Here is a 23,278-nt window from a genome sequence, read left to right as displayed (position 1 = left end):
GTCGTTTTCCGGCGGATTCTGAGAAATAAAAATTTTCCGAAATTTTCACTTTTTTGCAAGGGGTAGCATCATCATTTTTTGCGAAAATTGGACAAAAATAAAATTTTTTAGGTGTGAATGCCAATTGATAGGGAATTTTATTACGAGTTCAACAAGGTATGGCATTCCAGGTTTGGACCATTACTTTTTTTGTTTCGTCCAAAATACTGATTAATTTTGCGTGGAAAATTATGATCTTAGTCTTTTGGCGAAAAACCAAATATTTTCTTTGACCTTTTTTGGTGTAACTTGGTCCAAAATATTCCAAAACCTAAAGAACGCACAGTTTTGGACAGCTAAAAAGCCAGATAATTGACCGCAGTCGTTTTCCGGCGGATTCTGAGAAATACAAATTTTCCGAAATTTTCACTTTTTTGCAAGGGGTAGCATCATCATTTTTTGCGAAAATTGGACAAAAATAAAATTTTTTAGGTGTGAATGCCAATTGATAGGGAATTTTATTACGAGTTCAACAAGGTATGGCATTCCAGGTTTGGACCATTACTTTTTTTGTTTCGTCCAAAATACTGATTAATTTTGCGTGGAAAATTATGATCTTAGTCTTTTGGCGAAAAACCAAATATTTTCTTTGACCTTTTTTGGTGTAACTTGGTCCAAAATATTCCAAAACCTAAAGAACGCACAGTTTTGGACAGCTAAAAAGCCAGATAATTGACCGCAGTCGTTTTCCGGCGGATTCTGAGAAATAAAAATTTTCCGAAATTTTCACTTTTTTGCAAGGGGTAGCATCATCATTTTTTGCGAAAATTGGACAAAAATAAAATTTTTTAGGTGTGAATGCCAATTGATAGGGAATTTTATTACGAGTTCAACAAGGTATGGCATTCCAGGTTTGGACCATTACTTTTTTTGTTTCGTCCAAAATACTGATTAATTTTGCGTGGAAAATTATGATCTTAGTCTTTTGGCGAAAAACCAAATATTTTCTTTGACCTTTTTTGGTGTAACTTGGTCCAAAATATTCCAAAACCTAAAGAACGCACAGTTTTGGACAGCTAAAAAGCCAGATAATTGACCGCAGTCGTTTTCCGGCGGATTCTGAGAAATACAAATTTTCCGAAATTTTCACTTTTTTGCAAGGGGTAGCATCATCATTTTTTGCGAAAATTGGACAAAAATAAAATTTTTTAGGTGTGAATGCCAATTGATAGGGAATTTTATTACGAGTTCAACAAGGTATGGCATTCCAGGTTTGGACCATTACTTTTTTTGTTTCGTCCAAAATACTGATTAATTTTGCGTGGAAAATTATGATCTTAGTCTTTTGGCGAAAAACCAAATATTTTCTTTGACCTTTTTTGGTGTAACTTGGTCCAAAATATTCCAAAACCTAAAGAACGCACAGTTTTGGACAGCTAAAAAGCCAGATAATTGACCGCAGTCGTTTTCCGGCGGATTCTGAGAAATACAAATTTTCCGAAATTTTCACTTTTTTGCAAGGGGTAGCATCATCATTTTTTGCGAAAATTGGACAAAAATAAAATTTTTTAGGTGTGAATGCCAATTGATAGGGAATTTTATTACGAGTTCAACAAGGTATGGCATTCCAGGTTTGGACCATTACTTTTTTTGTTTCGTCCAAAATACTGATTAATTTTGCGTGGAAAATTATGATCTTAGTCTTTTGGCGAAAAACCAAATATTTTCTTTGACCTTTTTTGGTGTAACTTGGTCCAAAATATTCCAAAACCTAAAGAACGCACAGTTTTGGACAGCTAAAAAGCCAGATAATTGACCGCAGTCGTTTTCCGGCGGATTCTGAGAAATAAAAATTTTCCGAAATTTTCACTTTTTTGCAAGGGGTAGCATCATCATTTTTTGCGAAAATTGGACAAAAATAAAATTTTTTAGGTGTGAATGCCAATTGATAGGGAATTTTATTACGAGTTCAACAAGGTATGGCATTCCAGGTTTGGACCATTACTTTTTTTGTTTCGTCCAAAATACTGATTAATTTTGCGTGGAAAATTATGATCTTAGTCTTTTGGCGAAAAACCAAATATTTTCTTTGACCTTTTTTGGTGTAACTTGGTCCAAAATATTCCAAAACCTAAAGAACGCACAGTTTTGGACAGCTAAAAAGCCAGATAATTGACCGCAGTCGTTTTCCGGCGGATTCTGAGAAATACAAATTTTCCGAAATTTTCACTTTTTTGCAAGGGGTAGCATCATCATTTTTTGCGAAAATTGGACAAAAATAAAATTTTTTAGGTGTGAATGCCAATTGATAGGGAATTTTATTACGAGTTCAACAAGGTATGGCATTCCAGGTTTGGACCATTACTTTTTTTGTTTCGTCCAAAATACTGGTTAATTTTGCGTGGAAAATTATGATCTTAGTCTTTTGGCGAAAAACCAAATATTTTCTTTGACCTTTTTTGGTGTAACTTGGTCCAAAATATTCCAAAACCTAAAGAACGCACAGTTTTGGACAGCTAAAAAGCCAGATAATTGACCGCAGTCGTTTTCCGGCGGATTCTGAGAAATAAAAATTTTCCGAAATTTTCACTTTTTTGCAAGGGGTAGCATCATCATTTTTTGCGAAAATTGGACAAAAATAAAATTTTTTAGGTGTGAATGCCAATTGATAGGGAATTTTATTACGAGTTCAACAAGGTATGGCATTCCAGGTTTGGACCATTACTTTTTTTGTTTCGTCCAAAATACTGATTAATTTTGCGTGGAAAATTATGATCTTAGTCTTTTGGCGAAAAACCAAATATTTTCTTTGACCTTTTTTGGTGTAACTTGGTCCAAAATATTCCAAAACCTAAAGAACGCACAGTTTTGGACAGCTAAAAAGCCAGATAATTGACCGCAGTCGTTTTCCGGCGGATTCTGAGAAATAAAAATTTTCCGAAATTTTCACTTTTTTGCAAGGGGTAGCATCATCATTTTTTGCGAAAATTGGACAAAAATAAAATTTTTTAGGTGTGAATGCCAATTGATAGGGAATTTTATTACGAGTTCAACAAGGTATGGCATTCCAGGTTTGAACCATTACTTTTTTTGTTTCGTCCAAAATACTGATTAATTTTGCGTGGAAAATTATGATCTTAGTCTTTTGGCGAAAAACCAAATATTTTCTTTGACCTTTTTTGGTGTAACTTGGTCCAAAATATTCCAAAACCTAAAGGACACACAGTTTTGGACAGCTAAAAAGCCAGATAATTGACCGCAGTCGTTTTCCGGCTGATTCTGAGAAATAAAAATTTTCCGAAATTTTCACTTTTTTGCAAGGGGTAGCATCATCATTTTTTGCAAAAATTGGACAAAAATAAAATTTTTTAGATGTGGATGCCAATTGATAGGGAATTTTATTACGAGTTCAACAAGGTATGGCATTCCAGGTTTGGACCATTACTTTTTTGTTTCGTCCAAAATACTGATTAATTTTGCGTGGAAAATTATGATCTTAGACTTTTGATAGGGAATTTTATTACGAGCTTAACAAGGTATACCTGAAAGGCGCACTGTTTTGAACGGCTGACAGCTACGAGTTCAACAAAGTTTAACCAGAGCCAGCAAGGACACATGCCGCACATAAAGGATATTTTTTCGAATATGGGCCACTTCTGGCTCTTATACGCCCTTGGCAAGTTGACAAAGTAGGCACACACAGCTGTATATTTATGGTAATGAAGCGGACCAGCAGCCAGCCTGACTGGCCTCTAGGGCTAATTGTCTTGGCCTGGTTTTCGCCAGTAAGCTGAACTTGCTCTTTGCTGAGTTCTTGTAACGAAAATCATCCTTGAGGGCGTTTAACTGCGAAGCATTGGATTCCGTCAGGCATGGGAAAATTAATTTATTTAAACATGAAACTCTTTTAGAATGGTTTTCCTTAAGCAAGCAAAGCATTTTTGGTGTTAAATAAATTTGGATATAATTTGTAATTAAAAATGACCTACAGTAGCTGTACTGTTGCTTGACAGTGAAAAGGAGATAAAGACAGAAGGATGTTATAAATGGTTGTCAGTATCAAACACCTCAAAGAGAACGGCCAACATTCAGTTATTTATTTCATTATTACTGAATCGGATACAATTAAAAGTCAACACCCATTCAGTTTTTATTAAATGGCCAGCAGGCACAAGGATTTCTCTGTAAACACCCTCGGCAAAAACTATTCGTCATCATCATCGGGATGATCATTGTCATCGCCATTAGAGGCACGTACTAGTAGAACCAAAGTAAGCCAGTAAAACCATGGCTGGCAGTTTGCCACCAACTCTAACTGAGATTTTGTTGCCATAAACCAGTTCTGTGTCCCCGCTCTCCGTCCCAGCCCCCTTTTCCCCCTTAGTAATTGCAATGAAAAATGCTACAATCGTGCACAGGACATTCAAATGTACAAAGGAGAATGTGGAGCTGTGTCCTTATGCATATGTGAAGGGTCCAGCTGCGTCACTGACAACTGATTTCCTTGCCAGCTATGCTAGTTTCAGCGATGCCACAGTCCTTATTTGTAAAAAACTTTACACTCTTAAACTATGAAAAGTTATATTTTTAAAGGCTTTTACCCAGTTAACATTAGGTACGGTTTTAGGGGATCCGACTTCAATAAATTTTATTTAAAAACTGGATTGCTTTCGGCTCGATTATTCTCTTGTAAACTACTTTTAACTGCCCGGTTTAGATTACGGATACCTTTACAATACCTTTACAAACCATGAGCGCATAAATTTACATGAGTTGATTTTGTATTATTATTATATGTTATATTATTAAATTGTTATATTATTATTATATGTTATATTATCAACTTGTCAAAAACACCTTTTTTGAATAAAGCTTAACTGGCATCACTGCCGAGTGTACTGGCGTGCAACGGAAATATTTCTATTCATAATTTCTTTCGGAGCGGGTGCACTGCATCCGCGCGGGGAGTAGGAGGAGCTGGGACATGCAGATGCAAGACACTTTGTGTCACAACGGCAGCAGCGCCCGGGTACAGCAATCAGCCAGGAGAAATGGTGGCCGGGTGTTCGCTGGCAGCAGCAACAACCATTACCACATCGAGAACAAGTTTGCCAGTCGCCAGTCGCCGGGAATGTTGTCTAGGCACGCATAAAATTTATTATAATGACATCATAAATTCAGCCCGCTATGTGTGTGCATAAATGAGTGACAAAGCCCGCCCGCCCTCCGTTCGAGCGGCAAAAATGGCAAATCATTTATCAAATAATAAAAAACAGAGACTGCTCGCAGTAAGCAAGAAGTACGTTGCAGAAGAAGAATTGGCAGCGCTCAGCAAAAGTGTCGAGGGAAAATGTTCTCGGATCCAAGCCGGAGGGCCAAAGCCCCTTGAAAAACAAATGATACCGAAAGACGTAGCACAATATTTTGGCTAAAACATATGAATTTAAGTCTTCAAAATAGTAACTCACTTTCTGAATGGAAAGGCTGGAAACTAGTGATGATGCAATGCAACAATGACGACATCCATCCGCCAAGATGGCAAGACAGATTTATCGATTGCTCCTTTTTGGCTCAGTCCTAACCCCATCGCATTATTTGGTATTGGTATTGCTGCGTTCAAGTGTATCCACAACGTCCTCCGCCCCAGTTCCATGTCAGCACATTAGCTGGCTTGTAGCACCCGGCAAAGGACTATCCACCGAAGCGTAGACCCACCACCGAGGCCCGCCCTCACCCTCACCCTCACTCAAACGTATCACACCCACTGGGCTTCTGCCGCACGCTCATGCGACTGCACACACACTGAGGGAAAAGGCGTTCTCTACCGGAAAACACATTTTTTATCTTCTCAATTTAAGGCACAACACCCCAAATTTGCTTTTAAGGTGCCAGCTATTTAGGCGATTCAGGATGTTCAAGGGTTGCCCACCACAAAGACTTTACTTTCAGTGCAGTCGCTGCGCCCCATGTGGCCCTTGCTGCCGGCTCTCAGCCCTGGGTTGGCACGCTGCTTTGTCACCAGGCGACTGTGCAACATGCCACCCGCAACTCGAAACTCCAAACTTGCAACTTGCAACTCGCCACTTGGACGCCGGACAGAAGTCCCGCTAAAATGCCAAAAATATGCTCGAAACCATAGAAACTGGCAAAACTGCGGGGAAACCTAGCGTTTTATCTAATTAGTGAGTGCAGAATCAAAAGGACGGAATTATGGCTGCACAGCATGGGAGCCACCTGTCCGCATTACAGCTGGCATTGCATTACAGCGCGGTATGTGCCATAGAGCGGATAAAGGGAAATAATTGGAAGTGTTGGGAATGCTTTCACCCTAACTTACCTACCTTTTGCATTTAAATTCGTTAACTAAAGATGTTTTTTCACGGGACTATTGATTTCTTACACGTCCCAAGGCCTAAAGCCAAAAACATTTCGAACATTCAATGATTTTGAAAATTCAATAAACAATAAATAAAGTCCCGAGTGGGAGCTCAAATTGTTTCCATTGAATATCGCATTTTCGGTCAGCATAACGCTCTCGCTGGCCCCCTTATGTGCGATGGGTATTTTTACAGTTCCGACATAAAATAAAGATAGTTTTTGCGGTTTAGCTTGAATTTGCTTTTATTCTCGTATTATTTTTATGTCCTGCGGCCCCACACGAATATTTCACTGTTTGCTTGCGAAATTGGAGCAAAGCTCTTAGCTCTGAGGGTAGTTTGGAGGACCCCAGGGGCGGTTTTGAGGGGGAGAAGTGGAACGGCGGCTTTGAGTGGAGTAAAAAACGAGGGAAAAACATTTCTGATTGTTAATGTCGCGGTTAATGTTTTGCTTTCCGGATCCCCTCCCCATCGTACATCCTTACTTTCTTCCCTGCTGTCTGCCTGCTGGTTTCTCAGATGTTACGACTGGCCTGGGAGCGGCAAGTTGAAAGACTTTGAAGCTGGAGCAGCCACCGCACGATATTACGTTTCAGCTCTGCTCGTACTGCCTTGACGAAATGCCATGTTTTGATTGGGGTGCAGGAATGCCTTTCTAATTACAAGCCAAATAATTGAAATTCCGGAGGCAATGGTGTAAAGGGATTTGGGCACAAACGAGAAATGGTGAGGTTGAACTTGCAAATTTCAGAATAGCACAATTTTTGTGGTTAAGAAATTGCAATAAATAATATGGTATTTCGATACTAATACCAAACTTCTGACATATCATCCCTTACGTATTCCCTATAAAGTCGGGCTTAGTAAATAAATAAAGGTACTCAAATGGTCTGTTCTGGGTACTGCAGGTACTCACATTTACATACTTTATTACCTAACACTCGATGTCAGGGAGAACAATTCCCACAAGTGCATAACCTCCTATACTCATTTGGAGGGGAGAGCAGCTCATCAAGCAAACTGGAGCTGACAGCGACAAGGACATTCCCATTGATCGGACTGTCGCTGTTCAATTAGCCTTCAATTAACTGAAAACTGTCCTCTTCATCGCCGCCTGTCACTTCGAATGGCACTCTCGCCGAATGGTTCCCCGACCCGGCCGCTTTTCCCAGCTTTGGGCCACTCACCTGCACTTTGCAACCGGATGCCTCCTGACGCCTGACGCCTGACGGTTCCGTCTAATCCGTGCCAACGGCTGCTGCCCGAGTTATGAAAACATGAGATCACAAATTGCAAGGGACAGCGGGGTGGGCGAGGGGAGGGCGGGAGTCGGAGGGCGGATCCGGAGTCGGAGGAGTGGGCCGTTGCAGTCACCGGCCGAAAATGTGTGCCGCGCTGTGGAGGATGCACTGGCTCTCTCGGTAGCTCGCTCTTTCTCTATCCCTTTCTCGCCTGCTCCGCTCTGCCACTTTTTCGACTTCGATTTGTGTTAATTTCCGCCGAAGCTGCTCTGCTTCCGGGCAGTGAGAATGCAAAGTGCAAGTACAAATGGCTACGCGGGTGCTTTTGTTGTTGGGGACAAGTCGCTGGTTCGGTGGTCAATGGCTGGGAACTCGCAATGGCAGTACATCCTCGCAGCCTCTCTCTCTGCGCTTTGCTACTTTCTCCGCAGTGCGTTCGTTGCCATTCTTGAGTTTCACAGTTTCGTCGCTTTCACCGCTTTGCCTGCCACTGTTTTGCTGCGGCATTTTTTTCGCCACTTGTGTGTTAATTTCAGCATGTTTTCGGGGCCCGGAAAAACTGCAACTTATCTTTTCCCTTTAATTGATTTCTGCGCGAGTGTGCGGGCGGGCGCGTGTGTGTGGGTGAGGGTGTGCGGGTGAGCGGGTCAGCGGGGAGCCAGCAGCGGAATGCGTCCGTGTGGCAGCGCGGAGCTTTCGCAACTATGCGAATTTCCTGCGTACGAATTTCAGTATAATAAAATATCCTGTTCCGTTTCCAAGTCGAGAAAGAGAGCCAGAGAGCGCGAGCTAATGTCCTGCGCATGCGCCGCGAATTTGGAGCAACTCAATGCTGCTGGCGATAACACGGATACGGACACAACACCAATGCACGCACTCGCACACGTACACCCACCACCGCGATGGCGCTCCTCCCTCTCTCCCACTCCCTCTCCACAACTCCCTATTGCTTTTTTCACTTTGCTGCGGCGTTTTTCGTTCGCTTTTCTTCGCTGTTCAGCGGCACTTTCAGTTGTTTCCCGTTTGATCCCACCTCTTGGGCACCTGGCACGCGGGGTTTTCCGTGTTTTTTCACTGCAATTCTGTCTTTATTCAGTGGAATAACTGAGGAATATTCGCTGATCGGAACTGAAACACTCGCAGCGAGCGACGAGAGCGAAATGCAGCGTGCAAGAGCGAGACTGCATGACTGTCATCAGCTTTTACCGTTGCACGCAGTGCTGTGGGTGGCGTTGAGGGGGTGGAGTCACAGCGCAGGCGCAGGAAATATACCGTTGTCCGAACAAAAAGCGGTATATACTAAAACTATTTGGAAGAGGTAGACGATTTTTTCAATTTTTAGCATTCATTTTAAGTAAGCAAACTTTAAAAAAAATTAAATGCTTCTACTTTCGATTTATAATAGCTATATTTCTTATACATAACTGCAATAGCACTTTGCGAATATACACCCAAATGCAAATGACAAAGAGTGACTTGTTTGGAGTTCTAACTATTAAATTGGCGGAATACTTTATTTCTGAATTTGTATCAAGCAATATTAAAAGTAAAATTCTTTCATGGTTCCTTTTAGTGATATGCATTTTAAACTAACATCAGCGCCAAACGCATTTCTGAGAAATGTCCCAAAGCGTTTGGGACAGTTGACCCAGCCGCATTGAGATGCAGTTGGCATGTCCTCAAGTTACCTATCGAGAAATACCAGAACCACCGATAGGTCGAAATGCGGTAACACTGCCACCGGCTCGATAGTCCGATAAGTTGGGACGAAAACACCTCCTGTAATAGCGGTTATTTGGGTCAACTTCAACAATGTTTTTGCATAACACGAAGCTCTGCAGACTCGCAGGTGAGTCCACGAGCGTTGATGGTATCTAGCAGTGGTATATGTTTCCTTCCGCACACAGGCAGCCTGGCGGGCGGCGTTCGCCACCTGAGCGGCCAGAAGCCGAAGACCGCAATCCTCATGCTCAACATGGGCGGCCCGACGCACACGGACCAGGTGCACGACTACCTGCTCCGCATCATGACCGACCGGGACATGATCCAGCTGCCCGTGCAGAGCCGCCTGGGCCCGTGGATCGCCCAGCGCAGGACGCCCGAGGTGCAGAAGAAGTACAAGGAGATCGGCGGGGGCTCCCCGATCCTGAAGTGGACTGAGCTGCAGGGCCAGCTCATGTGCGAGCAGCTGGACAAGATTTCCCCGGAGACGGGTCCCCACAAGCACTACGTGGGCTTCCGCTACGTCAATCCGCTCACCGAGAACACGCTGGCGGAGATCGAAAAGTAAGTCGGGTCGGGAAGCCGGAAAAGAGTGATGTAAACATCGCGAGGTTCATGAAATGGGTCTTTAATACCATCAGTTTCTGAAGACGTGTTATTACCATTATGATGCTTTTGTTTTAATGTGGATTAATATGTCTTCGGCTCAACCAATTTTATCTTATCTATCAGCACTACTACATGTACCCACAATCTCATTGCAGCGACAAACCGGAGCGCATTGTCCTCTTCTCGCAGTATCCACAATATAGCTGCGCCACCTCCGGATCCAGCTTCAACTCCATATTCACCCACTACCGCAGCAAGTAAGTACTTAATCCCTTCCAAAATTCTTTGATAACTCAAGAGTTCTTTCTTCCAGTAACCTGCCCTCGGACGTCAAGTGGAGCATTATCGATCGGTGGGGCACCCATCCTCTCCTAATCAAGACTTTTGCCCAGCGAATTCGCGATGAACTGGCCAAGTTCGTGGAGACAAAGCGAAACGATGTGGTCATCCTCTTCACCGCCCACTCTCTCCCACTGAAGGCTGTGAGCCGGGGCGATGCGTATCCCTCGGAGATCGGCGCCAGCGTGCACATGGTGATGCAGGAACTGGGCCAGACGAATCCCTACAGTCTGGCCTGGCAATCCAAGGTGGGCCCGCTGCCCTGGCTGGCCCCCGCCACCGATGATGCCATCAAGGTGCGATTCAGATAAGGAGTTTCGACTGGATCACGTTATTAAACCAATCAATCTTCACAGGGCTATGTCAAGCAAGGCCTCAAGAACTTCATCCTGGTGCCCATTGCCTTCGTGAACGAGCACATCGAGACGCTGCACGAGCTGGACATCGAGTACTGCGACGAACTGGCCAAGGAGGTGGGCGTGGAAGAGATCCGACGGGCGGCGGCGCCCAACGACCACCCGCTGTTCATCGACGCCCTGAGCAACATTGTGGCAGACCACCTGAAGTCGCAGCAGTCGGTCAATCCCAAGTTCCTCATGCGCTGCCCCATGTGCTCCAATCCAAAGTGCAGGGAGAGCAAAAGCTGGTACCGGCAGCTCTGCTCGCACTAGGCAACCGAGGCGATTCGCGGGATTGGGATGCGCTGCGTGACAGGCATTCCGAGTGCTCCAGCTGGGGCGAACACTTGTGCATTCATTTGGGCTTCTGGGGGATTGGTTTTCACATATTTCATCACTGGCGCTTTAATAAAAGACTCTGTTAAACAGTAAAGCTAGTGCCTTGTTTGCGGATTTCTTTTGGAAATAAAAATGTGACCGAAATGTAACTTCCGGCCTGAAGAACCATCCATTTGGTTATCTATATCTCGGAATGACATGCTGCTTTTACTCGCAGCTAGCATGAATGTTGTGATAATTAACCAATCATCGTGATTTTCGTCTGATGCGATGATGAGTCATTTGGAGTTGAACGCACACGCAAATTAATACAGATCCCCTAATAATTTAAATTTAGAGCTTTTCTAAAAATAATTTTTCTTTACACATTTTAGACATACCCGAAAAGTTGTGATAAAAACGCTACGATTTTATCACAGGTCTAGCTCCACAGAGGTATTACCCCAGACTTTTTCCATATGAAAAAGTTTTAGTGTACCTATAGACATCCACGGACTGATATACCCTCCCGAGGTGCAGTACTGAGTACGATGGCCACAACAAATGCTGCGCTCTCTCTCTCGTCGCACGTGCGGCGGTTCGGTTTCAGTATTTTTTCACCGAACAGCTGTTCGACCCGACTGTCAATTTGTTCTCGCCTCAGATGTTTATTAAATGAAATTCGACTTTTGATCGTTCAAATGGCTGACCAATTTGGACAAAGCTGGACGTGCTCTCCTGCGCCTTCTGAACACTCCCCTCTCGGACACTCCAACCTCTGCATTTCGCGCCCTGCTGCACTGCCCATGGAAATTCCCAGCACATTGCATAATTGAGACTTCTCGGGCCTTCAAATTGGGACTTCGAATCTGAATTTATTGGCGGCCTCGCGGAAATTAACCGGCCAATTGCCTTCGATTCCCCACTTTCGCCAATTGAGCCGCTGATTTTAACAGCTAACCGGGCGCACTTGTCCACTGTGGCCTGGATACGGAAATCTAATCGCCTCCGCAGGGATCATAAATTAATTCGAAGAGCGCACTCCGAATCCGAAAATGAGCAGGTACCACAAGAGCCGAGGAGCTGCTGGGTCCACGAATCCGGCAGGGCCAGTCTACGGCGTGGTCTCGACGTTGGACGACGCCGCTCCGAATCCCGCGGACTTCGCCAGGTAAGCGCCGAGTTGCTCTTCGCCGGGTTTGTTTACGCTTTTCTCCCGCTGTAGAGCGAAAACCAGTTTGGAATCGGGTTCAAGAGCTGCCGCGGGCTTTCTTTCCATCTCTTTCTCCAATTTCGTCTGGCATTATGTTTTATGAGCACTTGGTGACGCACCAGCCTTAACCCCAGTTTGCCAAATCTGCGTGGCGAAAAAGACAATCAATTCATCCATAAACCGTTATCATTACACCCGGGAAATTCCGTTTTTTATCAGAAATATTGGGGACAAATTTCACAACTGGATTACCTGGGAAACAACCCACAATTTTCTTACGCTCAACCAGCAGGTTATTTCGAAATTGAAAAAGGCAGCACTCCGATGTATTTTCAAGTCACATGATTACTGTATTACATGATTATTGTATTAAGCAAATTTAATCGTAACCGTAACTCAATTCCGCCTGGTATCGAATTTGAAAAACTGTAAATGCAGTAGCTAAAACATTCTGTTTCTTATCACCATATTGGTGAAAATAGTGGAATATGTTTTTATTGGCCACGAAAAAGTTCCATTAGGGTCCAGTAGTAGCATTGTTTATTGCTATACAAACGCTGGGAAAAATTTGGAGTACTTTATTATGGCTCCTATTTTCGCTTTAGGCCAAGTTATTGTGACTGTCTCTCCACCATTATACCTGCATTTTAATAATTTCAAGGCACTCCTCTAATGTCTTCCGCAGCCTGAAATGCAAAAGTAAGGTTGAGTGATGGTCTGAGATGAAGCTCTTTCCCGTATTCAATTTGCTGCGGGTTTCCGATTGTGATTCTTATCGTCTTCAGCCAGATACGTGCAGACAACGGCACTCCAGGCGGCTGGTCACAAATTAATTGAATTAGCAGATTAGACGAGGTATGTGACCACCGGCACACCACTCAATATCACTTGAAAGTAGATTAGTGCCGAGATATATCCAGCCACCTCTTAAGTTTCGTAATTGGCTTGAGATATATCCACTCGATTGCCGTGGGAAATTTAAGAGTGCTTTCGTCGTTAACTATCTAATCTTCTCACTCGACGTGCCCAGAAAAAGTACATTAGCTTAAGTGAATCTATATTACTACATATCACAATTTGTTTTTATAAAATGTGTATGAAGCTTTTTGATTACAAAGCAATGATCGGCAAATACACTGTCCGTGTGGAACCCAAGTGTAACGTAAAACCACAGAACCGCTGTAATCGTATTCGCTCGGTTATCTGTCCAAAAGACAAACATAATGCACAGTAAATGCCATATGCTCATTATCAAGACTTTTTAAGGCTTATCTGAACCATTGGGCGAAATTAACAGGGAATGCTGACTTAGGTGCCATAAACCTGGGCAAATAGTAGTCTACAATGTTGCAAGCTTGAAATAGCTTTTAGGAATTCAGAACAGTTTGGAGTAGAACCCGGATTGTTATTACCTGTATTACAAGAGTATAAATTTACGTAAGCAAATCGTTACTACATAAAGCACAATTCTTTGATCGCTTTAAAGAAGAACAAATCTCTTTCAGACAGCTATAAATTTCGAAATTCTTAAATAATCTAATCAGTTCAGAGGAGGTAACTGTTTTAAATCATAAAAAGATCATTAGCACCTTTTAAGATCATTAGCACCTTTTAAGATTTATATTACTGAGACTCTATCTAATCTTCTCCTTCCTCCCTCAGATGCCCTTCGCTTGAGGCCAAGAAAAGTGAGCTGAGCCTGTTCCTTAATTGGGAAAGCCAAAAGAAAACTATGGAAATGACATCCAGGCTGAGAAACCGCAGCTGGATTGTGGACGTGCTGGCCATCTTCTTCGGCATCGGTACCTGGCTGGGCGTGAATGGCACCTTCATCCAACTGCCGCTGCTGGTGGACGAGGCTCCAGAGGGTTGGAGTCTACCGTCCTATCTGAGCGTTATGGTGCAGATTGGCAACCTGGGCCCGCTGCTCTACACGGCCATCCAGAAGTACTCCCCCAAAAAACTGAATGACGGGTGGACCATCCACGGAGTGCTCCTGGTGGGAGCCTTCTCCTGCTTGCTGACGGCGTTCTTCTACAACCAAACTGCTCGGGTGGCTGGCACGGAGCACAGTTTGGCCCTATTTGTACTAACCTGTTTCACTGCGCTGAATGCCTGCACCAGCTCGGTGCTCTTCATGCCCTACATGGGTCGCTTCAAGGAGCAGTACATGGTAACATACTTCATTGGCGAGGGCCTGAGTGGACTTCTGCCCAGCGTGTTCGCTTTAATCCAAGGAATCGGCGAGAATGGCGACTGCGTCTTGGTCAATGTAACCGAAACCGGACAGGAGATCTACGAACTGCAAAAGACACCGCCACGGTTCGACACCCGAGTCTTCTTCCTCATCCTTTTCGCTCTGATGGTGCTTGCCTATGTGGGCTATGCACTCCTGAACTCGCTTCCCGTAGCCAGGAGGGAGTACGCCGAGGTGACTGTTAGCGAGGGCAACAAGTACGTGTACGGAGAGGCGGATAACCAGCCCAAGGCGGCAAAACTTAGCAAAGGACAGTACACGTACCTGCTCCTGCTGATCGGAGCCATCTCGCTGTTCAGCAACGGAATGTTTGGCAGCATTCAGTCCTACTCGAGTGCCCCGTACGGATCCCAAGCTTATCATCTGGCGGCCACACTCAGTGTGATTGCCAATCCGGTGGCCTGCTTTATGGCCATGTTCCTGCATTTCACATCCCTGCGGATCATCACAGTGCTTTCTATTCTGGCGGGTCTGCTAACCAGCTACGTTTTTACTACGGCCGCTATGAGTCCCTTGCCGCCTCTTCACGATCAGACCGTTGGAGCCATACTCGTGGTTACCGCCTGGACTTTGCTAGTGGGGATTGTGAGCTACACGAAACTGGGGATCACCACCGTGATGCGGGCGCAGGGCGGCCAGTCGCTGGTCTGGGTGGGCGCCATCACGCAGCTGGGATCTGCAATCGGAGCGGTGGCCATCTTCTTCGCCATCAACTATTCGGATCTGTTCCAGGCCGCGGAGTCGAGCTGCTGACTTCGAAGCGAATTTGGCACAGCTGGAATATCCAGGGATGCATCGTGATTTTATAGATGATTTTACTGTAGTTTGAGCCCAGTTTCTCGTCTGCATGTTAAACTAAACAAAGGATTTAGCCCCTCATGTTGCACAAGTTTTGTAGGCTTAAACCCTAAATTTAGTTTAACTGCAGACAACGAAACGGCCTTTAGTGTGATATTTTCATATTTGTAATTCCACCTCAACCGTCACAATGAAGACAATACCTAATTACCTGAACAACGAGTTTGGTATTTTACTCATTCGGAGGTAATATTTTAACTCTCGAAAGCAGTACCTAAATGTTAGCCCAAGCATGAATACTTAATATCACAAAATAATGAAGCATTTACCTCTGCTTGCCGCTAAAATACATCAGAGGCACATTAATATTTTCAAGGCATAAGTTTTTTGTAATAAATAACATCTCAGACGGTATATGTGTATGTAAAATAACGAATTTTTTGCTAAAAACATAGGACTATTAAACACTATCCCACAACCTGTTATTAAATTTATTGTCTTTAAGAGCGTATTCTGTGTTGACCTTCATATTTATTGTTTGTACACAATATGTAAAAGGTAAATAACTTTTCTGTGGAGCGCCACTAACTGTAGTTATCCGACATCAACCCAATTGTTGTATTTAACGTTTATTTTGGTTAGTCATTCTGCATACAAAATGTAAATTTAGATGGGATGCATTATTATTATGAGTTATAGATGAGAGAGAGATTTTAAAATCGTCCTGTATATCCGTAAAGCGTAAAATATTTATGTTGAAACTTTTTGTAGTCAGTCAAAGTTACTTCCAAATCTTTATAATTTGTATCCCCTTATTCCACGACTGGCTTTTTTAGTGTGACTTCATTACCAGCCGTTTAGGGAACGACCTCCGTGGAGGTCCACTTATCCGCCTGCTCCACCTCGCTGTCGATGTCGCCCTCGTACCCCGAATTGGTTTTCGAGGCGACAGGGAGGGGTTTTCGTCCGCCTGATTCGGGGGACTCATCCAGGCTGCAGCAGCTGCAGAAGCACTCGGTGAAGTGACGGCAGGTGTCGCCCAACTTCTCGGGGGTCGCCTCCAGGACCTTGTTGAAGGCCTCGATCTTCTCACGGAGGCTGCGACTGGCACTAGGACTCCTAAACAGCTGGCTTCCCTTAGGAGATGTCCTTGGAGATTCGTTGCCGATCTTCTCCAGAAATCCGAGAACCTTCTCTAGCGATTCCCGAGCTCGTTTGAAGCTCAGTAGGCTCTCCCGCAGAACTTGGCTCTCATTCAGGGTTTCGAATTCTACTAAAAGTCCATGAATCTCGGACAAATCCGAGGGCAAACTTATATCTGCGACAGTGGGGAGCTGCGGCGCGTTCGCCGCATTCGCCGTTTCGAAACCCATGATCAGGCGCCGGATCTTGGTTGCCTGCGCCTGGGGGCCACTCCTCGCCAACTGCATCATGTTATTCACGTCGCCCACCTCCTTAAGTAGTTGCAACGAAGACTGAACGACCATTTGGTGCTGTTGGATGCCCTCTCGCAGCCGATCTCTCAGGTTATGAAGGTAGACACTTATCCGACGCACCTGCTCCTTTTCATCCACATTCTCCAGGAATACTAGGGTACATTTTAGAAGAGTTAGTTTAGGTATATATGTATATATACCTCGAAATATTTGAGATAAAATACTTTTGGGAGAGTGGATTATAAGCCGAAGAGCTTACCAGGAATCATTCCCTCGGTAACTGACTTCTTATTATTGTCGGCCATCTCGATTTTCTTAAGTCAACTAGGGGCTCCCAAAAACACAAAAAATTTACGATACTCTGTTTACAAAACCTGATCCAAAGTGACTACCTCTGTTGATTTTGTGCAGTTTTGACACGTACACTTCTAGGGTAAAGGGATTCGAAAAATGTCTTCCAAAAAATGCACCCCTAGCACCCAAACCGACTGGTTTTTAATTTTAATACAACTTTTTTTTAGTTAGAAATAGAACTGAATAAGATGGTCGCCAGTTCTTTTTACGTGCTTTACCGATAATCTTGAGTTTTTAGTTTCTGAACATTTTTTTCTGAATTTTTATGGGGGAGGTAATTGGGCACAATCAAGAGTAGGGGTGAGTGGACTAGATGGGGAAATAAGTACTTTCCGTGACTCCCTTATATTTGCACCAATTTTCCAAGACTTGAGCCCCCGGTTATCCCAGGTTTTCAAGCACCTTGGTACCACTGTAACTGGCTGGGCGAACAGCTGTTCGATGGTTTCTCGGTTTGTATACTTTCTGTCTTAGTTTTGATTAGGGCGATGCGATGTGATGATAAAAACGTCGAAACGAGTCGTCGCAGTTCTCTAAAAAATACATTGATGTGTTCGCTTCTCTGGCTGTAATTTTACCATCTGCAAATATATTTTTAATGTGCTTTACTAGCCCTTAAAAGTGCGCAATTGAGTGCTAAGTTCCGATGTGAAAAAGTGTACTGCGGTTCCACTTCGAAGCCACAATTTTCTCGACTAAAAAAAGAACAGCACCACCGGAGTGTGAGAGCGATATGCTTGGACCGCTGCCCCACTGGAGACCACAAAAGAACCTGATTCCGGAGCCTTCTCGCTGTAGCTATAGCCTCTCGACTGTCGTGTGAAGAACACCTTTTGACCGAACCGGTAAGATGACCCTCTGGCAGAACCTGCGCTCCCTGGAGACCCGCAACCTGGACCTGGCCCTCAGTCAGCGGGAGCACCAGTTGGTGGCTGGCCACCTTCCCTCGGCCATTTTTCGCGAGCGACTGAGTGCGGCGGAGAATCTCTACCAGCGCAACCTGACCGGTCACTATGGTTGTGTAAATGCCCTGGAGTTCAGCCCGGGCGGCCAGTTCCTGGCCTCAGGTGAGAGACCAACCTGTTGAAATCCGCCCTCCTGTAGTCCCAGCTAATCCATTTTAATCCTTAATCTGCCAGGGGGCGACGACAAGAGGGTTTTGCTGTGGAACATCGACCGCGAGGTGGTGTCCAAACTGGGAAAGCCCCGCTCCATGAACGAGAAGCATGCCAGCAACATCTTCTGTCTGGGATTCGACACCCAAAACACCCACATCTTCTCCGGGGGAAACGATGATTTGGTTATCCAACACGACCTGGAAACGTGAGTTCTCTAAGGGATGTCTTTAAAAAACTATCTCAAAGCAATATATCTGAAAATTCAGGTTCCTTCTATAATATTTTTTGTGGCTAACCGACATTTTATAAATCATAATTATTTACTTAGTTTAAATTAGTTTCAAAACAGAATCTTTTATAAGGGAGTTCTAACACATTCGAAACAATCACGTTACTCTACTTATTTTATAAAGGGGAAAAATTCTGAACCACTTTTCGCACGATGGACCCGTCTATGGATTGAGTGTGGACAGGACCAGTGGGCATCTCTTGAGCGTGGCCACGGAGCATGGCGAGATCCTAGTGTATGACCTTAGAGCGGGGAAATCGGAACCGCTGGCCCTTGCAAAATTCAAGACGCCCTTCAATGCCGTCGAGTTTCACCCGCTGAACGGAAACTTCCTCGCCACAGCCAATGCCAAGCGGGGCGCCATGCTCTGGGATCTGAGGCACCACCAGCAGTAAGTTCCCATGGAATTTCTACGGTTAAACTCACTCACATTTCGCGGTCCAGGGCGCTTTGCCAGTACAACTACATCCCGGAGTCCCCGAGCTGCATGAGCGTGCGCTTCAACTGCAATGGCACCCTGCTGCTCACCCTGCACCGCCGGCTACCACCGATCCTCTACAGCCCCGGGGCACCTGAGCCGGTGGCCACCTTCTACCACGACGAGTACTTCAACTCCTGCACCATGAAGAGCTGCACGTTTGCAGGGCCACAGGACGAGCTGGTGGTCTCGGGGTCGGACAACTTCAACATGTTCATCTGGCGGCTGGACGGAGTGGACTGTGAGTCGGCCTAGGTGAACCCTCTTATAAAACCCTATGTGAATTTTCTTTAACCCGCCAGTGGAGGAGAAGAACCAATGGATGGAGACCCAGCCAGTAATCCTCACCGGCCACCGTTCCATAGTCAACCAGGTGCGCTACAATCGCCAGCGCTGTTTGCTCGCCTCGTCTGGCGTGGAGAAGATCATTAAAGTAAGTTGGCGACGACCGGAATGGTCCAAATAATCCACTGTACATCACTTCCCAGCTGTGGAGCCCCTTTGCACAGCAGGGCTGGGAGGGATCCCTCACACAAGCTGAGACCATGCCCTACTGCAGCCGTGCCCTGCACCGCGAGTGCTTGGATCACGTGTCCCAGGACTTCAGTGCCCGCAACACTGAAGAGGACCAGGATATGCTGGCGTTCTTCGACACGCTGGTTCAGCACGAACTCGAGTCCTGGAACACCGTGGACAACCAGAGCAGCTCCAGCAGCAGCTCGGACACGTCGACTGAGCGGAGCGAGGCCAGTTCGGCCACAGAGGAGCCTAGCGAAGAGGAGCGCCAGCCAGATCAGGACCCTCAGCCGGATCCGGGCCAAGATGAAGCCAACGAGCAGGACGTTGACACGCCCAATGTCAGCGAACTGAGCTGGCAGACTCATCCGAATCGCATATTCTACCTAATCGCCAAGAAGCGGCGAGCGCTGCTTCAGCTGGCGGTGAGGGGTACAACTGGACAGCCGCGCAACGTGGACCAGTTGCTCCAGAGGCTCCTCAGCGAGCAAAAGCAGGTAGCCACGCAGGCGCGGATCAGCGACTGGTTGGAGGAGACACACCGCATCTTCGGAGACGACGAGCTGCCCACCACGTCGGCCGAGGCAGCGGCCCGGGAGCAGCGACGTCGAGCCTGCGATCAGCTCAGCCGAAGTCCTAGGCGGGCTCCGGAACTGAAGTCGGGTGAGTTTGTTTACCTCGGATATATATTTAAATTCGAGTCAAAAATATTGGTATTCGCCTGCGCCTTAAGAAGATCTCCGCCAGACACACAACAGCCGAGAGAAGGCATCCGATGGTGAGGGCGTAAAAGGCCAGCTGGACGTCGGACATGGTGAGCACCTTCCAACGACCGACGTCCAGTTCGGCCAAGTACTCGGGGAACCGCTGGATGCTCCACTTGGCGTGCTCCTTCGCCTCGCCCGTCCACAGACCCACAATTCCCGCGGCCACCAGGCGCAGCACGATCCGATTCACCTCCTCCAAATAGGGCGAGGGGCGAGGCAGGACATAGGCGATGTGATAGTTCTTGGGGCACTCAGGGATCTTGTGCACTTTCTTCGTCATCACGTAGCGTATGTCGCTTAGCTCCAAGCTGGCGGAGCGAGTGACCCCCGCAAAGCCTCCCCTCTTGGACACCATTTCAATGAGGCGCTCCTCTCCCTCGGCCACCAGCAACATCTTGGCATCCAGCCGACGGTAGACCGCCGAATCGTGGCCGCAGAAGAGATCGTCCCTGAAGGCAGGATGTTTGATGTAAATGGGCTGGCCAGATTCATCCACTTCCTTTAAGGTATTCGGATCCCGGTAGTAGAGTGGTCGAATATAGACTGTGGCCAAACTGGACTCGAGCAGGGCTCCGAAGATCACGCTTACCAGGCACAGAGAAGCCACAAAGATGCGTTCCGAGTGGAAGGGGGGAAAGCGTCCCACATTCACCCGCACCCAGACGACCCAAGTGTCGATTAAGATACGGCGAGCTTCTCCAAAATAACTAGTCCTCGTGGTCCGCGATCCATTTCGTATCCGTTGTATGCCCAAGCCCATGTTTAGAGCCCTCAGAAGAAGCCAGACCAGGGTTCCTAGGAGGCCCACCAGCAGGAAGCAGAGCCACACGTCCGAGTTAACAGCGAAAAGGGGCAGGATAGACTGGGGTATCCTTTGAGCCTTCTTAACATAGAGGCACAGTTCGTCCATGTAAACGGCTGCGCTGAACTGGATGTGGGTGGTTAGGTAGTCCTTGACGAAAAATCCCGCAAAGATTATGTCCACCTCGCCACGGTGGGCGCGACCCACTCCGCCACTGTAGGATCCATCCGCCAGGCGACCTCCAAAGTACTCGTCATCCGGCAACACGTACTCGGGCGTGAAGTTCAATTGCCTTGCCACTGTTCTGGCCAACTTGGCATCCGCTCCATTTACACTCAGTACCTTGTTGTTCTCATCATCCGTAATCACACTAGAATAAACCGAATCAAAGATGTATATTCTCAAAGGATAGCCCTCTAGATTCTTGTAGATCCTTCCATAGGTTTTGGGATCTTGAACCACTTCGTAACCCTGCTTAAACGGATTATACAGGAGTACTCGTTCTCTCCCTGACTGGACATAGTATACCCGACTGTGTCCATGCTCTAGCCAAACTTTAGCCATGAAGTCCATCAAGATTGCATCGTCCTCAGGCGTGTCCTTCTCCAGCGCCAATATGTAAAAGCCATCTGTATTGACTAGACGGGTTAGGACTCCTTGCATTTCCTCTACGCTTTCAAAAATGTAGAGTTTATGTCGTATGGATTCCGCTGCTCGGGGTTCTTCCTCGCGATTCGAACCTATCTGAAGAGTGTTCATCCCTTGCACCAACAAAAAGTGTACAAGATCACTGGAATCATCTCCCTTTCCGGAATTCCCTAGGAGAAGTTCAAGGCCGCCCTCAAGCTGGCCCAAAATCGAGCAAAGAACCAGCTTGTAGTCCGTGTGATTGGCTTGACCAAGGGTTCCTCCTACCAGAGCCAGCATAATTAGCTGCAGAGTCGTCGCCATATCAGGACTTACTGAACCTGTGACTGAGATTGTGGAGCTAACAATGGCCTGGTCATGATACGAGGGTGTAGGTCGGCTGACATCCTGTTGGACAAGTGTTTGCTTAGTGTCAGAACCATTGACACCTGAGGGCGGACTGCTACCCACAATTATTGGCAAGTGTCTGGGGTTTGTTGACACTACCCGACTTGGCTCCGTGACTTGCCCATTTATGCTTGGACAAAGTAGTAGAGTTCGGTTTCTGTAATCATATACGTCTTAGTAATGAGTAGCGTATGGTAGTGATTAGTTTGGAGTCATCCCTTACATTCCTTTCTGACCACTCCAAATCATCTTTTCGTTTCTAGTTGACACGCTGCAGTCCAGAATCGGTCCATTGGAACGCAAGCGAAAACTGAGGAGCCAGAGTTTATCGCCCACCAAGCACAGGAGGACGACTCTTCGAATGCGTGCCACCGAGATGGACGACAGTGGCGCCTCGAATGACACCGAATATCTGGAGGGGAACAACGACTCGGACGAGCAGGAGCCGTCATCAGGCGACAATCACAACAATAGTACCAATGAAAGCGTCCACACCGAAGACGAAGGGGAGAGCTCCTCCGCAACTTCGATGACCTCCATGGAGGCGCAGTTGTCCCAGGCTCCCAGCACCTCCAGTTCGTTTCCTTTTCTTCCCGAACCGGAGGCCAACAACAACAGCCGGCTCACGTCCAACCACAATCACAAGACCGTCAATGGTCTAATTCCGGATATTTGTAACACAGAGTCAACAGCATCCACATCTTCATCCATGTAGGTTGCACCCATACTGGAGCTAGGATTTCCACCTACTTAAAATAACCTCCTAGGCTAAAAAATGTTCTTGAGTCCCATACATCTTCAGTTTGGAACTCCTCTGAAACACACTTATTTGTTTATAGCATTCATAGCTTTCATAGAAAGTATTAATCACTACAACGCGTCCGTCACTGTAACTCGTTTAAATAGAAACGAAAACAAGTGAGGTTTTTATAAACTTTTTTTTACACACAACTCATGTGATTTAAAAACTAGCACCTTAAAATCGAAATTTGAATTTCTCAGAGTTCAGAATGAACAAGCAATTTCAAGCGAACCTCAAATCGCAAAAATTATTTTTTAGTGTAGTTGCTCAGAATTATGGGATTACCAATTTCTGTCTTTAGTTTGTCTATTAGATTTCATCCCTACTGAATCTAGGGATCTGAATATGTTAGGCGTTTCCAGATTAACTTAAAGATTCAGCTGAAACTATCTAACACAAAATAAAATTTCCTTTTCTTATTTATTTTAAG

The 23,278-nt window shown here is 45.7% G+C and overlaps 5 protein-coding genes across 13 annotated transcripts in view; 3 read left to right on the top strand and 2 right to left on the bottom strand.

Moving 5' to 3' along the window:
- LOC108023867 (rho GTPase-activating protein 100F) overlaps positions 1-8,736 on the bottom strand; it is a 43,080-nt gene extending 34,344 nt beyond the window's left edge. For all 7 annotated transcript variants that reach the window (XM_017093531.3, XM_017093533.3, XM_017093534.3 and 4 more), the window contains exon 1: positions 7,544-8,736. The gene's annotated coding sequence lies outside the window, so the exon portion shown is untranslated. The remainder of the gene's footprint in view (positions 1-7,543) is intronic.
- A 568-nt stretch (positions 8,737-9,304) lies between these two features.
- On the top strand, positions 9,305-11,098 carry LOC108023894 (ferrochelatase, mitochondrial). Its single transcript, XM_017093579.3, has 5 exons — positions 9,305-9,446; positions 9,505-9,883; positions 10,084-10,185; positions 10,242-10,563; positions 10,624-11,098. The coding sequence occupies exons 1-5, from the start codon at positions 9,410-9,412 to the stop codon at positions 10,936-10,938; spliced, it is 1,155 nt and encodes a 384-aa protein (XP_016949068.1). The 5' UTR covers positions 9,305-9,409; the 3' UTR covers positions 10,939-11,098.
- A 506-nt stretch (positions 11,099-11,604) lies between these two features.
- LOC108023887 (riboflavin transporter 2) lies at positions 11,605-15,729 on the top strand. Of its 2 annotated transcripts, none has more exons than XM_017093572.3 (2): positions 11,605-12,154; positions 13,859-15,729. In XM_017093572.3, the coding sequence occupies exons 1-2, from the start codon at positions 12,039-12,041 to the stop codon at positions 15,204-15,206; spliced, it is 1,464 nt and encodes a 487-aa protein (XP_016949061.1). In that variant the 5' UTR covers positions 11,605-12,038; the 3' UTR covers positions 15,207-15,729. The 2 variants fall into 2 exon arrangements, with proteins under 2 accessions (XP_016949061.1, XP_050744495.1); XM_050888538.1 differs by lacking the exon at positions 11,605-12,154 and adding an exon at positions 13,035-13,051.
- A 135-nt stretch (positions 15,730-15,864) lies between these two features.
- LOC108023886 (uncharacterized) lies at positions 15,865-17,112 on the bottom strand. Its single transcript, XM_017093571.3, has 2 exons — positions 16,947-17,112; positions 15,865-16,839 (listed from the first exon to the last, which is right to left on the bottom strand). The coding sequence occupies exons 1-2, from the start codon at positions 16,990-16,992 to the stop codon at positions 16,109-16,111; spliced, it is 777 nt and encodes a 258-aa protein (XP_016949060.1). The 5' UTR covers positions 16,993-17,112; the 3' UTR covers positions 15,865-16,108.
- A 205-nt stretch (positions 17,113-17,317) lies between these two features.
- On the top strand, positions 17,318-23,277 carry LOC108023875 (DDB1- and CUL4-associated factor 5). 2 transcript variants are annotated; one of them, XM_017093555.3, is made up of 8 exons: positions 17,318-17,493; positions 17,654-18,108; positions 18,181-18,364; positions 18,573-18,839; positions 18,893-19,167; positions 19,229-19,359; positions 19,415-20,105; positions 22,310-23,277. In XM_017093555.3, the coding sequence occupies exons 2-8, from the start codon at positions 17,892-17,894 to the stop codon at positions 22,759-22,761; spliced, it is 2,217 nt and encodes a 738-aa protein (XP_016949044.1). In that variant the 5' UTR covers positions 17,318-17,493; positions 17,654-17,891; the 3' UTR covers positions 22,762-23,277. The 2 variants fall into 2 exon arrangements, with proteins under 2 accessions (XP_016949044.1, XP_050744494.1); XM_050888537.1 differs by lacking the exons at positions 17,318-17,493; positions 22,310-23,277 and adding an exon at positions 20,179-21,180 and having other exon boundaries at positions 17,500-18,108.
- The last annotated feature ends 1 nt before the right edge of the window (position 23,278 follows it).

Source organism: Drosophila biarmipes, chromosome 3R, assembly GCF_025231255.1.
Source record: "Drosophila biarmipes strain raj3 chromosome 3R, RU_DBia_V1.1, whole genome shotgun sequence".
In the NCBI taxonomy this organism is placed as follows: Eukaryota; Metazoa; Arthropoda; class Insecta; order Diptera; family Drosophilidae; genus Drosophila; species Drosophila biarmipes.
The sequence above is the reverse complement of the archived record's forward strand: the minus strand, read 5'-3'. Positions and strand labels throughout refer to the sequence as shown.